Here is a 17738-nt window from a genome sequence, read left to right on the forward strand (position 1 = left end):
CTGTTCACAGAATACTGATTTTCAAGAGTATTAGAGGTGACAGGTTTGCATCCTGGATGAACCCTCCCTCTCCCAGGTTCCTCTCCAGTGCTGCCTGGACCCATTGGGAAGACCAGACTTTGGACTAATCTTTCTAAGATTCCCTTTTTTTGTTTCCTCCATACAACTCCATGCAGCACCTTTTTCTATTTTATAAGAGAGGTCATTTCCTGCAAACAGACAAAAAACGTTTTCCCACTGTCCCTTCGTGCACAGTGCTCCCTTCAGTTTCCTAAAGGTGAGTCCCAGAGACTCCTCCTCCCTGTCTTCTGTGTCCAGGGTTGCGGCCTCTTCCCCAGTCTGCAGGGGGCGTCTGGAGGCTACAAGGTGTTCCTCTCTACCTTGAGGATGTCCAGATGGGTAATGCTTAGTCCGCTAGCCCTGCAGGCTGTTGGAAAATTCCTCCTCTGGACACTTCCTCTTAGATTAGGAGACATAATTGATCTCTGATGACTTTATAAAAGAAGTGGATTCTCTTAATTGAATTCAGGGCTGTGTTTCCCAAGCTTTCTGGTGTGCACAGATCACCTGGGAGTCTCATTACCAATGAAGATTCTTAGCCAGCAGGTCTGGGGTGGGGCCTGAGACCTTTCTAAAAACCTCCCGGGGGATGCCGGGACCAGACCTTGAGAAGCAAGGATTTAGTTTCTGGCACACATCTTCTGTCTAGAGCAGGGGTCCCCAACCTCCAGGATCTAATTAATGCCTGATGATCTGAGGTGGAGCTGATGTAACAATAATAGAAGTAAAGTGCACAATAAATGTAACGCACTTGAATCATCCCCAAACCATCTCCCCCCCGCCTCGGTGTAAAACTGTCTTCCATGAAACCAGTTCCTGGTGCCAGAAAGGTTGGGGACTACTGGTCTAGAGCCCTGGTTCTCAACATTTTTAGGTCAAGGATCCCTTTGGAAATCTGATAAAAGTTATAAAATCATTATCCCAGAAGAGACTGCACATATACAAAATTTCAAGGGTGGGGGATTATTTATGGGCCATTGGTTAAGAACCTCTGCTCTAAACCTTACCTCAAGTTCAGCCAGAGGCTGTCAACTTCTCCTTCCTCTCATCTCCCTCCCACCAGGGTCTAGAGTCTCTGGGAAGTTCCCCAGGGATGTTAATGCACTGCAACCCAGTTCCTCCATCTCAAATCTTAGAGCACCAGGGGGCAGAGGAAGGATGTGTGCTTTCTGTACACTCAGAATCTCCATCCTCTCTGTGTTTCAGCAAATGCACAGTATGCAGTGCACATAGCTACATCCCCAACACAGCTGTACTTCCACATTTATTTTGTCAGCAAGTGTTCATGGAACACCTATTTACTGGGAGTCTGTTGTATGCTTGGGCACCTGCTGGACTCCTGAAATACAGAGGGAGCTATCAGAAATGAATAGGACCTGGCCCTTGGCCTCAAGCCAACACAATCAATGTGAATGATGACATGCAAGTGAATAGTCATGACACCGCCACACTGATGATATCTACAAAAAATGCACAAACGCCAAGTGACCTGGAAACCATGGTTTCCTCCCTCACCCCTACTTGACTTCTGCAGGTCCTGCACGACCACATCGCCTACCGCTATGAGGTTCTGGAGATGATTGGAAAAGGGTCCTTTGGACAGGTGGCCAAGTGCTTGGATCATAAAAACAATGAATTGGTGGCCTTGAAAATCATCAGGAACAAGAAGAGGTGTGGCTTGGTGGAAGGCATCAGCTGTGCAGGAAGGGCCAGCCATGTGACTCTGGCCCCTTCTTTTTTTTAAATTTATTTTTAATTAATGGTGTGTAGTTTCTGTGATACAGCAACGTGAATTGCCCATATGTATACACATGTCCCCTCCCTCTTGCACCTCCCTCCCACTGCCCCCCCATCCCACCCCTCTAGGTTGTCACAGAGCACCAGGTTGAGCTCCTTCTGTTATACAGAAACTTCCCACTAGCTCTCTGTTTTACATATGGTAGCGTATGTTTCAATGCTACTGTCTCGTCTCACCCTCTCCTTCCCCCGCTGTATCCACAAGTCTGTACTGTAAGTCTGCGTCTCTATCGCTGCCCTGCAGATGGGTTCATCAGTATAATTTTTCTAGATTGCATATATATGTGTTAATATACGATACTTGTTTTTCTCTTTCTGGCTTACTTCACTCTGTGTGACATCAGCCGCTCCTTGATGCCAACCCTTCCTGTCTCTGCTTTCTCTGTTTTTCCTTTTCTTTCCCTCTTTCCCTCTCCACCTGTTCGATTCCTTGATGGTGCAGAGAGGAGGCAGGAGTCTAGAGTGTTTAGCACCTCCTGTTCTGTGGGGGTGATGGAAGGACTGAGAAGGGGGTCACCTGCTATAGCTGATGCGACACCACGTCTTCTGTCCCCACCCCCACCCTCCCCACCGCTCCCCAACCTCTCCAGATTTCACCACCAGGCCCTGGTGGAGCTGAAGATCCTGGAAGCTCTCAGACGGAAGGACAAAGACAACACCTACAACGTGGTGCACATGAAGGACTTCTTCTACTTCCGCAATCACCTCTGCATCACCTTTGAACTCCTGGGGTCAGCTGCTTCCTCTCTTTAATTCACTTTGTGTTGATAAGTTGCATAAGTGATGAAAGAGAGCCTTAGAGGTCAGAGCACTAGATTTGTCTGTATGTGACTATTTAATGGGGGGGGGGCTTCCCTGGTTGTTTAGGGGTAAAGAATCATTCTGCAGTGCAGAAGACGCAGGAGATGCAAGTTCAATCCCTGGGTGGGGAAAATCCCCTGCAGAAGGGCATGGCAACCCACTCCAGTATTCTTGCCTGGATAATCCCATGGACAGAGGAGCCTGGTGGTCTGCTTATAGTCCATGGGGTCGCAAAGAGTCAGACACGACTTAGCAACTAAGCACCCATGAACTGGCAACTCACGCTTAAGCTTTTCTGGTTAAAATGCTTTATATTAGCTTTCAACATTTATAAGTCAGTGTATTTCACTTAATATAGCAGGATTCTATAGGATTCAATATATATTCTATATATATATATAGGATTCTATATATATTCTACATATATATAGGATTCTATATGTATCTATATATATATAGGATTCTATGTATATTCTATATATATAGGATTCTGTATATATTCTGTCTCTATATAGGATTCTATATATAGTCTATATATACATAGGATTCTATATATATTCTATATATACATAGGATTCTGTATATATTCTATATGTACATAGGATTCTGTATATATTCTATATATACATAGGATTCTATATATATTCTATGTATACATAGAATTCTATATATATTCTATATACATATATAGGATTCTGTATATATTCTATATATATAGGATTCTATATATATTCTGTATATACATAGGATTCTATATAGTATTCTATATATATATATAGGATTCTATATATATTCTGTATATATATATAGTATTCTATATATAGTCTATATATATAGGATTCTATATATAGTCTATATATATAGGATTCTATATATATTCTATATAGAATTCTATATATAGTCCAAATATATAGGATCCTATATATAGGATCCTATATATAGTCTATGTATATAGGATCCTATATATATTCTATATATATAGGATTCTATATATATTCTATGTATATAGGATTCTCTCTCTATATATATATAGGATTCTATATATATTCTATATAGGATTCTATATATATTCTACATATATATATAGGATTCTGTATATATTCTATATATATATAGGATTCTGTATATATTCTATATATATAGGATTCTGTATATATTCTATATATATATAGGATTTCTGTATATATTCTATATATATATAGGATTCTGTATATATTCTATATATATAGGATTCTGTATATTATATATATATATAGGATTCTGTATATATTCTATATATATATAGGATTCTGTATATATTCTATATATATATATAGGATTCTGTATATATTCTATATATATATAGGATTCTGTATATATTCTATATATATATAGGATTCTATATATATTCTATATATAGGATTCTATATATATTCTATATATATATAGGATTTCTGTATATATTCTATATATATATAGGATTCTGTATATATTCTATATATATATATATAGGATTCTATATATATTCTCTCTATATAGAGAGAGTTATAAGATTCCTGTATGTATGCGTATATACATTCACACACTCAGGATTCTTATATATGTGTGCATATGTCTATGATTCCTTATACATAGGGATTCTACATTCGTTTCACCCGGCAGGAGCCCGCCCTCAGCCCTTCCCGAGGGCGGGAGGGGGACCAGGCAGGCGGGCTCACTGAGGTGGGCAGGGCTCCTCCCTCAGGCCCTGCCCGCCCACTCCCTTGTGCCCTCATCTATCAGGAAGCTGCCATCTTTAGACAGATTTATTCTGTGTGGGCAGGGTTGGTCACTTGGTTGAGTAACTGGAGGGCTCCCTGGATCCCTCTCAAGGGGCTGAAGAACTGTGAATATATCAGAAGTTTGATATACTAACCTCTTAACACACACATGTGTGTAGCAAAGTGATTAAAGGATCCTGCATGTAAAAAAACAAACATCCGAGAGGCCAGCACATTTGAATGTCACCCTGAATCTACCGTTAGTCAATGGAACAGTCAAGTTTATAGGACACGAAAGCCCCACCTCCTAGTCTAGGTCTTGCCACTGCCAGAGGGCAACCAGGTGATAAGGGATTGATGTTGCAGGTTCAGACTCGCCATCATATACTTTCTACGCTGCTTCACGTCACTTTCTCTCTCTCTGTCCCAGAATCAACTTGTATGAGTTGATGAAGAACAACAGTTTCCAAGGCTTCAGTCTCACCATCGTTCGGCGCTTCACCCTCTCTGTCCTGAAGTGTTTACAGATGCTCTACATGGAGAAGATCATTCACTGTGACCTCAAGCCTGTGAGTCCAGCCTGTGTCCTGTCAGGCAGCTGGTTTCCTCCCTCAGAAAGGGTTTGCCTGGTACCCTTCCCCAGTGGTAACTGGGCTTGCAGGTTGTGTAAACCACGTGAGATGCCGCAAGGACAAAACAGGGGTACTGGGACATAGAAGAGCGATGTGGTGTCATCAAGGCAGATGGGACCTGGATGACTGAGCCCTGGGTGGGTACTCGGAGACGTGTGTCAAGCAGGGAGGCGGATGTCCTAAATCCACCCTGTCCTCTGAGTTGGTGCTGTGTGTGCTCAGTCGTGTCCGACTCTTTGTGATCCCATGGACTGTAGCCCACCAGGCCCCTCTGTCCATTGGATTCTCCAGGCAAGAATACTGCAGTGGGTTGCTATTTCCTTCTGCAGGGGACCTTCTCCACCCAGGGATCAAACCCACATCTCCTGGGTCTCCTGCATTGGCAGGTGGATTCTGTACCACTAGCGCCACCTGGGAAGCCCACTCTGAGTTGGTCCTAGGATACAGGAAATCTCCAAAGACTTCTTTTACTCCATATTGATGCCCCCCACCCCCCACATGTCTGGCTCCTGTTCTATATTAGCTCTGTCACTGCACTGATCACTTTGTGTTGGAATTGTTTCTTTATCCATATCCCCTGCTGGACTGCAAGTTTCTCCATGGTCAAGGTCAGAAACCATGTCTTCTCTTCAATATATTCTCAGGACCTAACATGTCCCTGGCAATAGTAATGATGAAAGTGAAAGTGAAGTTTCTCAGTTGTGTCTGACTCTTTGCAACCCCATGGACTGTAGACTGCTAGGCTCCTCTATCCATGGGACTTTTCAGGCAAGAATGCTAGAGTGGGTTGCTGTTTCCTCCTCTAGGGGATCTTCCCAACCCAGGGATCAAACCCGGGTCTCCTGCTTTGCGGGCGGACTCCTTACCATCTGAGCCACCAGGGAAGTAATGGTGGGCAGTTAACAATTGCTTGTTGGAAAGAGTTAATAAAGGACTTCCATGGTGCTCCAGTGGTTAAGACTTCACCTTCTAATGCAGAGGCTGTGGGTTCGGTTGTGGAGGTAGGATCCCACATGCCGAGGGGGCAAAAAACCAAAACATAAAACAAGCAACATTGTAACAAATTTAATGAAGACTTCAAAAATGGTCTACATCAAACAATTCTTTTAAAAAAGAGAGTTAATGATTGCCATTGTAAGGAATACAGAGAGGTCACTAGAGAAAAGGTACAAGGATATGAAGATCTGGGGTCAGGAGCTGGTTTCAAAACAGTTCATGGGTATGTGCCTTAATTTTTCCTCATCCCTTTCTCCTCACCCCCAAATTAAAGTTTCACATTATTTAAAAATACTATAACTCATTGGCTAGATCTGGGATGCATGCTCAGTTGCTCAGTCATGTCCGACTCTATTGTGACCCCATGGACTATAGGCCACCTGGCTTCTCTGTTCACGGGATTCTCCAGGCAAAAATACTAGAGTGGGTTGCCATTTCCTGCTCCGGGGGATCTTCCTGACCCAGGGATTGAACCCGAGTCTCTGGCTTGGTAGGTGGATTCTTTATTACTGAGCCAGATCTGGGATACTTCTATTAATTAAGGATTGTCAAGATAGAGATGTTCTCTTGGGGCTGACTGGTAGAGCCAGACAAGGAGAGTGGTACACTAATTTATTCTCCACATCCAAGTTCCTAATCCTCAGCTTTGCACCTCCAAAGGGACCATGGTCTTTGGGCTTAGGGGACTGACTCTCAGCAAGGAACCCACAGGATAGGTGGTAGCTGAAATATGAGCGAATCGATTTGCTTGAGAAGTAGATCAAGTGGACAGGAATATACATGCTCAATAGAAAAGTTGACATACAAGCAGGAGAGTTTGGTGAGTGTGGACTCAAGAATCAGGCAGTTATTCCTGTGGACTTAGTGGTTAGTATCAGTGAGCTGTGACGGCCTCATGCATCCGATCCCTTGATTCATTTCATATTGAGATCCCTGGAAATACGATTAGGACTCTAACCTTCCAGCCCCAGGTGGGCCACTGTCATGCTCTGAGAGGAGAGCCCAGAGCTCTGCCTTCTCATCCAGGATTCTGCTGGAACACCTGGCTTCACAATTTCTGCAAAGTCAGCGCAACGGTCCCAACTCCGATCAAATCACCATGGGGGATTTTTTGTTTCTGTTTTGGTCCTCGATTGTCATACCAGTATGTTGCTGGGGCACTTAAAGGAAGCATCCGATTCAGGCAATGATCTTTCTTTTGCTTTTGCTTTTAATTAATTGATTATTTTTGGCTGCACTGGGTCTTCATTGCTGCACAGGCTTTCTCTAGTTGTGGTGAGCGCAGGCTTCTCATTGCAGTGACTGCTCTTGTTGTGAAGCATGGAGCACGGGCTCAGTGGTTGTGGTGTGTGGGTTTAGTGGCTGCGCGGCATGCAGAATCTTCCGGTTCCAGGGATTGAACCTGTGTCCCCTGCACTGGCAGGCAGATTCTTAACCACTGGACCACCAGGGAAGTCCCGGTCAGTGATATTTCTAAGGCCTTATGCAAGCAAGGCATAGAACCAGGTACCAAGGAGATAAAAGTAAACTCACCATCTTCAGGAGTCACAGCGTTTATGTCAGTCAAGAGTCAGTATCGATGCAAAATAAATACTGCAGAGCAGCAAATAATGGGGCCAGACAAGAGATGTGGCCCTGGAAGCAGAAGTCAGAGGAGGGAGACTGGGGGTGGGGCATGGTTTTGGAGATGTGGGGGGAGCCCCCCTGAAGGAGGTTCCAGAAGATTGGTGGACAGTTAGGTAAATAGCGTGCCTCGGCCAACATTGTTAAAGCTTGACCTGTGTCTGTCTTCCCTCTAGGAGAATATAGTGTTGTGCCAGAAAGGCCAAGTCTCTGTTAAAGTCATTGACTTTGGATCAAGCTGTTATGAACACCAGAAAGGTAGGGCCGGGCCAGCCCCTTTGTCCCAATTTCCCCTTTGCGATTCTTTCCTTTCCTGAAACAAACAGTTCCCACACGAGGTCACCACCTGGGGTCTCCTCTGGGCTCAGCCATCACAGTTGCTGGTTTGACTTTGAACCAAGCTGGTTCACGTCTCTGAGCCTAAGTTTCTTCATCTGTAAAATGCAAAGGGTGGTTCAAATACGGTAAAGCTGCTTTGCTGCTTTCGTACTCTGTGACTCTGGAATTATCCAAAGACCTTTATCCAAATTATCTTTGGGGTCCAGAGAGCACTGGGCCTCTGAAAACTGACGGCTTCTGAAGGCTGACCCCAGCTGTCCCAAATTGAAATTTCTGGGACAGTACCTGGGAGGCTGTACTTTAGAAAACAGCCATTCTAAAGTTTGGGGTTCATGACCCTAGATTCTCCAGGTTATATATATATATAAAATAATATATATGTGTTATTATATATATGTATATAGTCATAAGAACAAATACATATACATATATATGTATATATATATTTCAAGCTAGAATCTAGAAAGCTGCCCTAGAGTATTGAATTGGCCAAAAAGTTCTTTCTTGTTTTTCCATAACATCTTACTGAAAACCTGAATGAACTTTTTGGCCAATTCATTTCTACAGCTATCACTGAACTTGATTCAAGAGTCTTTTCCTTTGGCTTTTGCCAGGTTTGTTGATGTCAAGAACACATCCATTCCACAACGTCTGCTGGGTATCTCTTGTGTGTCAGTCACTGTCTAGGGCATGTGGTGTGTGTGCTAAGTCTCCTCAGTCGTGTCCAGCTCTTTGTGACCCCATGGACTGTAGCCCACCAGGCTTCTCTGTCCATAGGGATTGCCAAGAATACTGGAGCAGGTTGCCACGCCCTCCTCCTGTATAGGGTATCAGGAACCAAAAATGAGCATTTCCTGTCCTCTGCAGGCTTACTGCCCAGTGGAGGAGAGGAAGATAAAAAGATAATGTGATGTGTACAAGGATGAGAAGTATATATATGGACTGAGCTAAGGCACATGAAAGAGGGGCTTTGGAACTAGCCTTCATGGGGGCAGGGTGAGTCAGAGGAAGTTCCCTGAAGCTGAAGGAAAGACTATTAAATGGATGTTTCCGAATATTCTCCAAAACCATTTTTGGAGATGCAAGTCCTTTATTGTTTATGTATGGAAGCCATAATAAATTCCAGCTAGAAAACATTATTCTTCCCAGAAAGAAAGAATATGCTCACCCTCCTTGGAGATGAACTCTCTGTAACCCATTACTTAAGATTTATCTTGGCTGCCAAAATGCTTAGAACTGAGTTTGTAATGATCTTACCCTCAGTTTCCAGGTGTTTTTTCCCCACTTTTATGTTTTCTGACTTCCCTTGATCTTTACTTTAACCACAAAACAGTAGAGAGAATGGATGCTCAATTAGAACTGTTTGAGTCCAAATCCCAGCTCTGCCACCTGCCGTTGAGTGACCTTGGGAATTTATTGAATCTCTGTATGCCTCAGTTTCCTCATTTTAAAATGGGTATGATAATAATACCTGCTTCAACCTAATAGTCCATCGACAGAGGAATGGATAAAGAAGATGTGGTACCTGTATACAATGGAATATTACTCAGCCATATAAAGAGAACGAAATCGAGTCATTTGTAGTGATGTGGATGGACCCAGAGCCTGTCATACAGAGAGAAGTAAGTCAGAAAGAGAAAAACAAATATCACATAATAACCCAGAAACATGGAATCTAGAAAAACAGTAGTGATGAACCTGTTTGCAGGGCAGGAATATAGATGTAGATGCAGAGGGCAAACTTGTGGACACAGCAGGGGGAAGGAGAGGGTGGGACGAATTGGGAGAGTATCACTGACATATATACGCTATTATGTGTAAAATAGACAGCTAGTGGGAAGCTTCTGCATAGCACAGGGAGCCCAGCCCAGGGCTCTGTGATGACCTGGAGGAGTGGGGCGGGGGAGGTGAGTGAGAGAGGGTCAAGAGGGAGGGGATATATGTATACATATGGCTGATTCACGTTGTACAGCAGAAACTAACACAGTGTTATAAAAGAATTATACTCCAATTGAAAACAACTAAAATAAAATAACTGTTGTAGGGTAGTTATAAGGATTCAAAGAGTTAATCCATATAAATCACTTGGAACAGTGTCTGACACATGTAAGCATCATGTGAGTATCCATTAGATTTAACTTTTTTCTCTTATTAACTTTTCATTGAGGTATAGTTGACCTTCTGTATAAGTTAGATTCAGGTGTACAACATACTGATTTGACTGTTGCCTATGTATACGAAATGATCACCGTGAGAAGTCTAGTAACCATCTGTCCCCATAAAAGTTATTGCAATATTATTGATTATATTCTATATGCTGTATATTACATCCTGTGGCTTATTTATTTCAGAAATTTTCAGACTTAAATTTGTACTTCTTGATCCCCTTCAGCTAGTTCATTCATCCCCACCCTCACCCCTCCCCTCTACTTTCCCGTCTATTTGTACTTTGATTGCAAAGTGCTTCAAGTCCATTTTGGAAGCAGACAGGGTCTAAAAGTCATTTTTGTTAGATCTTCATTTTGTTTTAAATTACAAAAATTATTACATCCTTACTGTAACCAATTCAAACAATAGAGAGATGACTGGACTTCCTCCGTGGTCCAGAGGTTAAGAACCTGCCTGTAGGGGCCTGGGTTTGTTCCCTGGTCATGGAACTAAGATCACACGTGCCAGAACACACACACACACACACACACACACACACACACACACACACACACACACAAAAGCCCTGCCCTGCCCCCACCTAGGTAACCAATTAACAGCATTTGCAAAATAACTGTAGTGTCCCATTCCTTTGTCTCAGTCTTGTCAACTATAAAATCTAGGCTGCCTACAGTACTACCTTTCATACGTCCTCCTCTGCTGAGATTTTTGTTAAGCTTTTCTTTCTATACTTTACATTATACAACACAGTGCACATACTATATTGAATATGCATGTTAAAATTATGCATTTTGCATGCTACTTTTTCAGTTCTCATACACCTCTTCCCTTGCCAAATTGCAATATTTTCAGAGCATGTCTTCCCCAGACTAATCAAACAGTTTGAAAACTTAGCTTTACATCTGCCTCACGTTTTGTTTTTTAAAAGCTCGTCTTGGTATCCACGTTTGTCCTCTACATCTGTGTCTCTGTTTCTACTTTGTTAATAAGGTCACCCATACTATTTTTCTAGATTCCACATATACACGTTAATACACAATACTTCTTTGTCTCTTTCTGAGTTACTTCACTGTAAGGGGGAAGGCGGTGGGATGAATTGGGAGTTTGGGATTGACACATATAAACTATTGATACTAGGTGTAAAACAGATAACTGGCAAGAACCTACTGTATGGCACAGGGAACTCTTCTCAGCGCTCTGTGGTGCCCTACATGGGATGGAAATCCAAACAAGAGGGGGTATGTGTATATGTATAGCTGATTCATACGGACATAAAGTTGGGCAAACTTCAGGAGATGGTGAGGGACAGAGAGGCCTGGCATGCTGCAGTCCATGGGGTCTCAAAGAGCTGGACATGATTGGGCGGCTGAACAACAACATCATAGCTGCTCCACTTTGCCATGCAGCAGAAACTATCCCAGCACTGTAAAGCAATTGTACTCCAACAAGAGATCATTTAAAAAGCTTGCCTGACAAATTTGCTTCCTTAGAACAATGCCTTCTTTAGAGCTCTTTGTCAACAACTTGAGGATAACAACCCTTCATGATAATCAGGCTGCTGTGATGATGTGATGAGACAGATGTGGGATAGACTCATAAGTCATGCTTTCGCACTGTGGTGCTGGAGAAGACTCTTGAGAGTCCTTTGGATCACAGTTAGATCAAACCAGTCAATCCTAAAGTAAATCAACCCTGAATATTCAATGGAAAGACTGATGCTGAAACTGACGCTCCAATACTTTGACCACCTGATTTGAAGAGCCAACTCACTGAAAAAGATACTGATGCTGGGAAAGGTTGAAGACACAAGAGAAGGGGATGACAGAGGATGAGATGGTTGGATGACATCACCGACTCAGTGGCCATGAGTTTGGGCAGACTCCAGGAGATGGTGAAGGACAGGGAGCCTGGTTGCTGCAATCCATGTGTTGCAGGACTGAGCGACTGAACAAGAGTAGATGAGTTGTAAGTGCTGCAGATACAGGGGGCAGTGTGCTCTGGGAGGAGGTTTCCATGTGAGGTCTTTCTTCTCTCCCCCACAGTCTACACCTACGTCCAGAGCCGGTTCTACCGATCCCCAGAGGTGATCCTGGGCCATCCATACAACATGGCCATTGACATGTGGAGCCTGGGCTGCATCATGGCCGAGCTACACACGGGCTACCCGCTGTTCCCCGGGGAGAACGAGGTGGAGCAGCTGGCCTGCATCATGGAGGTGAGGGGGCCCGGCTGCCTTCCAGCCGACACCCTCGGGGCTGGTAACTTCTGTTCTCAGATGCCAGGTGGCATCTGGCTCGCTGTAGAGCCATGGCCGGCATCTGTTAACAGGGGAGGGCGGGATGTTTTGAAATTATGTACACGTTTGAGTTGACATCTAACATTTTTATCAGAAATTTAACTAGTTGCAAAGGATGTAAGTTTCAGCATATCATGATGTTTAAAATAAGACTGTTATAGCAGGCTTTCCAGGTGGCTAAGTAGTAAAAAAAAAAATTCCTCCTGCCAATACAGGAGATACAGGAAATGCAGGTTTGATCCCTGGATCGGGAAGATCCCCTGGAGGAAGAAATAGCAACCCACTCCAGTATTCTTTGCCTGGAGGATCCCATGGACAGAGGAGCCTGGTGGACTACAGTCCATGGGGTCGCAAAAGAGTTGGACACAACTTAGCAACTAAACAACTTTCCTGTATATTCAAAAGAATCTAAAAACCAGACTGACACAACACCCAACAAAATCTATATACTGTTCAGTCATTAGTTATAATCTTAACTTTCTGGAAAGAATATCTCCCAGTGAAAAGGTTTTACCAAGACTCTCATATAAGCATGTATTATGCCTGCTCTTCTCTTACTTAAAGGCATCTTGTTATGAAGCCAAATTAGACAATAGAGAAACCTGGTGGGCTACAGTCTATGGGGCTGCAAAGATTCAGATGCAACTGAGTGACTAACACTTTATTTTTCTTTTCACTATGAAGCCAAGTTAGACAGCACAGGAAAAAGTAATCCCCCAAAGTAGAAATTTCACATTTTAGGATTTTCCCAATGATATTTTGACTGTGAACAAAGGTATAGCTAATTTATTACGTCTACCTGTTTATCTATCCTTCCATCCCAAATTTGTATTTTCTAGATTTTATTAAAGATGGTTGGAGAGACACATATAGCTTTGAGAATTAAGAAAGAGATTCATCTCGTGCTTGAAACTAAGAATAGAGTATTCAAATGCTTTAGGTATTAGTGCTATGATGATAGCCACAGTGGGATGAACACCACCCTGGAAATCAGTAAACCTGCAAGCTGCTACTCTTTCTCTTTGACAATTCACTTCCATGCTGTGGGTCTCTGTAAAGTGAGGTGACCAGAGTCCATGGCTTCTGAGGCTGATGATGGATGATTTAATGAAGCATCCCTGAGCCAATCATCTTCCAGTTCCCAGGAGAATTGGGGAGGGGGCAACAGATCCAAGTGGAGGTTCCCACTGCCCCAGAACTGATTCAGCTTCCTCTTGATCTCAAGCCGAGGAGCACAAGGGAAGGAACATGGCTGGGAACCAGGCGGCAGAGCCAGGAACCTGGGCTGTTGGGGACACCCTTGCTTTCTCTCCGTGCAGCCCCGTAGGCTGCTGTGCAGATAAGGTGACCAGGCAGGCGCTGCTCTTTGCTTTTCAGAAGTCATCCTGTGGCCTGATGTCCGTCTGGTGGTCTCCATCCGCTCTTCCTCCCCTTCCCTTTGATGCTCCGAGCTGGCAGCTGTCACCCCGTCCACGGGTGGTGCGAGCTGCCCTGGTTTACTCGCTCTGGCAGTGAGAGCTGGCGGCCACATCGAGTGCGCACCTGGCTCGTGCTAATGCCTGTTTAGGGTAACGTGGGCAATGCTGATCGAGTCTCAGGATACACTGGAACGGCCCTGGATTAGGAGTCGAGCCTCCGGCTGTGGTCCTGCTCCACCACTGGCTTGAGGTCATCCTTTCATGCTGCTGTTTGTTGTTTACTCACTCAGTCCTGTCTGACCCTTTGCGTCCCCATGAGCTCTAGCCCACCAGGCTTCTCTGCCCACGGGATTTCCCAGGCAAGCATATTGGAGTGGGTTGTCATTTCCTCCTCCAGGAAATCTACTTGACCCAGAGATCGAACCTGTGTCTTCTGCATTGGCAGGCTGATTCTTTACCGCTGAGCCACCAGGGAAGCCTTATTAACTTCACATCTCAGGTCCTTGTCTGGAGAAGCCAGTTTGGCCCAAGTCCCCCCCGGTTCCAACAGTCTTGGCAAGTGTGACCCTAGGAGGGTGAATCTACCGCTTTGCCCTTATTGCAGGTGCTGGGCCTGCCACCAACCCGCTTCATCCAGACGGCCTCCAGGAGACAGATGTTCTTTGGTGAGTCCTGGGTCTGACTCTCTTTTTACCACGGTGGCTGATAAGATTCCCTAGCCCTTGAAGACACCTTCCATGCCCTACACCCCATGCGATGCTCTTCCTCTGGCTCCATCCCAAAGGGCAGGCTGTGCTTAGAGGTTTCATTCAGAAAAGTGAAAAGATGCTGAGAATGGTACCAGGTGTGTGATGGAGGTGGGTGGGGAAGTCATACCAGGAATGAGGTCTTGGCAGGTGCCTGAGTGACCAGATTCCTGCTTAGAAGATTCATCAAAGCTTAGAACTCTATGCTCTTTTATAAACTCTCCCCACCTCCCCTCGCAGCTTGCCTGCCCACTCACATGATGCACTATGAAGGGAAATCAAAGAGCAGAAGAGTCCTCGCAAGAACAGTGGAAAATTCCATCATTCCATTCCATCATTAATGGAGCCCTATTCTTTCCTGCTGAAATTCTCTTAATTGCCCAGTCCCTTACTGTTCCAGGTTCACTGCGACTTCGCTATAAAACGAATAAGCAAGGGCTGCCAGAACAGCTTTGCTGTGGATATGCGATGACTTGTCAGTTTTGTGCAGGATATCTGCCTAATTGCTGGAATTCAGCCTCATCCACAGCCCCTAGGCTGCCCCCCGTCACAGTTCCCAGGCTCTGGAGTTTAGGCGTCTCTGCCCTTTCAGCCAAGTCGTGCTGAGCAGGACAGACAGGTGAATGAATGAGGTGCAACTGAGGCAGGGCTCTGGGCCACTCTGATCCAGAAGGTGACCCAGTCCCAGGGCTACGATCCCGTTCCTAAGGGATTCCCATGGAGCAAAAGCCACAGCGGCCCTAGTGACAGCCGAGAGGAGTGAAGCCAGGTGTGAGGGAAGGGGGCTCCTTGAAGGGACTCCCCACCATCTGAATGACACATCTTGTCCCATCAATAGCACAGTCAAAAGAACACTGCCCTGCGGGATCCTCCTGGACAAAAAGGCTGCAGTTGTGTCAATGATCAGTCCATGCATATTGGTTCAGCCACGTGGGGGTTAAAATGTAGTCTGTTTCTATAACATTTGGTGAAAAGGCCATGGCCCTGAGCCCCTGCCACAGCCACAGGTTCTCTGGCATCTCTCCCAGCACTCCTTGGAGCCCACAAGCCAGAAACTAAAAGTTTAAGGTCTGGCAAGGAAGAGCCCTCCAGGATCCCCCTCCAATGCCAAAGCTGTCATCCACTCTGATTGGTTGGTCCTGCGCCATCCCAATGGTTACATCTTTTAAACGTCAGCATGTAATCATGGCCAGAGGCGTAAAGACTGCCTCTCTGAGTAGGGTCAGTGTTGGTGTCCCAGCTGCTTAGGGAAGTGCCCACAGGCTAGATCTTCTTTGAAAGTAGTCTGATGAAAGCAGACCTTCCTTCTTTGAAAGAAGGTCTGGCTGACTCACTGGTGTAACTTATGTACAAGGCGACAGAACTGGTTGTTTGACCCCAAATATACTTTTCCCATTCACCACTTTTAACAGCCTTTTGGATGTCGAAGGATTTTAGGGAAAGATGAGTAGGCACATGCTGTTCCCTCCTGCTTGACAAAGACATTGTGGGGAGAGTCACCTCTCAAGCCTATAACCCTGAACTCAGGAGATTGTATTTGGGGGAATCACAGGGAAGGGAATAGAGGGCATTTTGGTAAGAGGATAGCAAAGGCTCACACATGTCCGGTTCATCAAGAACCTGACTTTTACCATCAGCACCAGGCTTCAGAATGAGTGATGTGGTTTTGGTAGCAGCATCATGCATCTTGCCTTCCCACGCAAGAAAGGACTTTATTGGGAGCCGCATCTTCTTCTGTGCTTCCTAAACTTTATCTGATTATAAGAATCATCTGGGTTCTTGGAAATAGTGCTAATTCCCATCATCCTCCTATGATATGGTGGCTTTGAGTTGGGAGTCAGGAATCTGTATGTTTTCACAGCAGCTTAAGATGAGGCGAGTTTGGAAAACACTATGCCGACTTCAGATCTTATCTCTCAGGCTGTCAACAGGTCCTCGAACGCCCCAGCCACTCCAGGTTAATATCTCTAATTAGCAGCAAAATGATGTTGCTTCAAGGATAGCAAGAGATGTGGGTGGTCCAGGCAGCAAGAAGGAGATGGGGAGGATAATGAGGTAATGGAGAAGAGAGAGGTGGGAAAAACTTTGTACAAGAAAAGCAGTTACATAAGGATGACTGTAGGGTTTGTGTTGTTGTAAGCCTGTGAGTCTGATTCTTCTTTGATCATCTGTGAAAAAACAGCATAGGATAAGGTTGGAACCTGGTGCTACAGTCAAAAGGAAAGTGGAGATCTGATGAGATGGTTGGATGGCATTACCAACTCAATGGATGTGAGTTTGAGGAAATTGCAAAAGATGGTGAAGGACAGGGAAGCCTGGTGTGCTGCAGTCCATAGGGTCACAAAGTCAGACACCACTGAGAGACTAAACAACAACAAAAACAGGGCTCCTGCCCTAAGCAGTATCCCCAGCCCATTTGTATCTGTATAAACACATAGAGATACCCATGTGTGTATACACACAAACACACATTTGTGGGCTTTTCCAGGAATTCAGTAAAAAGAGCAGGTGTTCTGTTGGACACACTGCACATTGCATGGATTGCATAATTGGAAACACTTCACTGTGTACCTTTCATTGTATGAACCCCACTGAGTTGTGAGAATTCCATGGAATGTGTCAATTGTGTGTGTGTGTGTGTGTGTGTGTTTATATATCCACCCTTTTACATGCATGTTTGTAAGGTGTGAGCATACATGGTCATCTTTCTGAACACTCTCACTGGCGGATGTCCAAACGAGTGGTCTCACCTGCAAAGCACTGCACTAGGTGTTCGCAGGCCACCTTTGGAGCTGTCTCCAGGGCCTCTTTTCAGCAACGACAGATCATACATTTGGTGAGGGCTTTAGAAACAGTGGAAATGGCTCAAGAAAGGCATTCTAAGCTGTGTCTTAAGTCACCAGTCAAGTTTGACCATTGCAATTATGGACAAAATGTTGACATGACTGTAAAAAAAAAAAAAAGAAATGAAATCAATTTGCTTGTGTGGTTTGTACATGAGTTCTAAGAGCAAATTCCTTCTCCTAAAATGACTTTCTTGTTATTCCCCATGGATGTCCCAAATTCTCACATTTTGGGGTAAGTGAAGGAAGGAGCAGGGGCAGAGATAAGCCAAGAATGGA

General features: G+C 44.5%; 1 protein-coding gene across 1 annotated transcript in view; it reads left to right on the top strand.

Moving 5' to 3' along the window:
* The window catches only part of DYRK4 (dual specificity tyrosine phosphorylation regulated kinase 4), a 44235-nt gene that overhangs the window by 22117 nt on the left and 4380 nt on the right, over nucleotides 1–17738 (top strand). Inside the window, exons 7-12 of the mRNA XM_043880791.1 lie at nucleotides 1595–1731; nucleotides 2448–2588; nucleotides 4828–4966; nucleotides 7825–7906; nucleotides 12199–12371; nucleotides 14475–14535. Of these exons, the coding sequence (XP_043736726.1) occupies nucleotides 1595–1731; nucleotides 2448–2588; nucleotides 4828–4966; nucleotides 7825–7906; nucleotides 12199–12371; nucleotides 14475–14535 (733 nt within the window). The remainder of the gene's footprint in view (nucleotides 1–1594; nucleotides 1732–2447; nucleotides 2589–4827; nucleotides 4967–7824; nucleotides 7907–12198; nucleotides 12372–14474; nucleotides 14536–17738) is intronic.

The sequence above is a fragment of the Cervus elaphus genome, chromosome 22, assembly GCF_910594005.1.
Source record: "Cervus elaphus chromosome 22, mCerEla1.1, whole genome shotgun sequence".
NCBI lineage: Eukaryota > Metazoa > Chordata > Mammalia > Artiodactyla > Cervidae > Cervus > Cervus elaphus.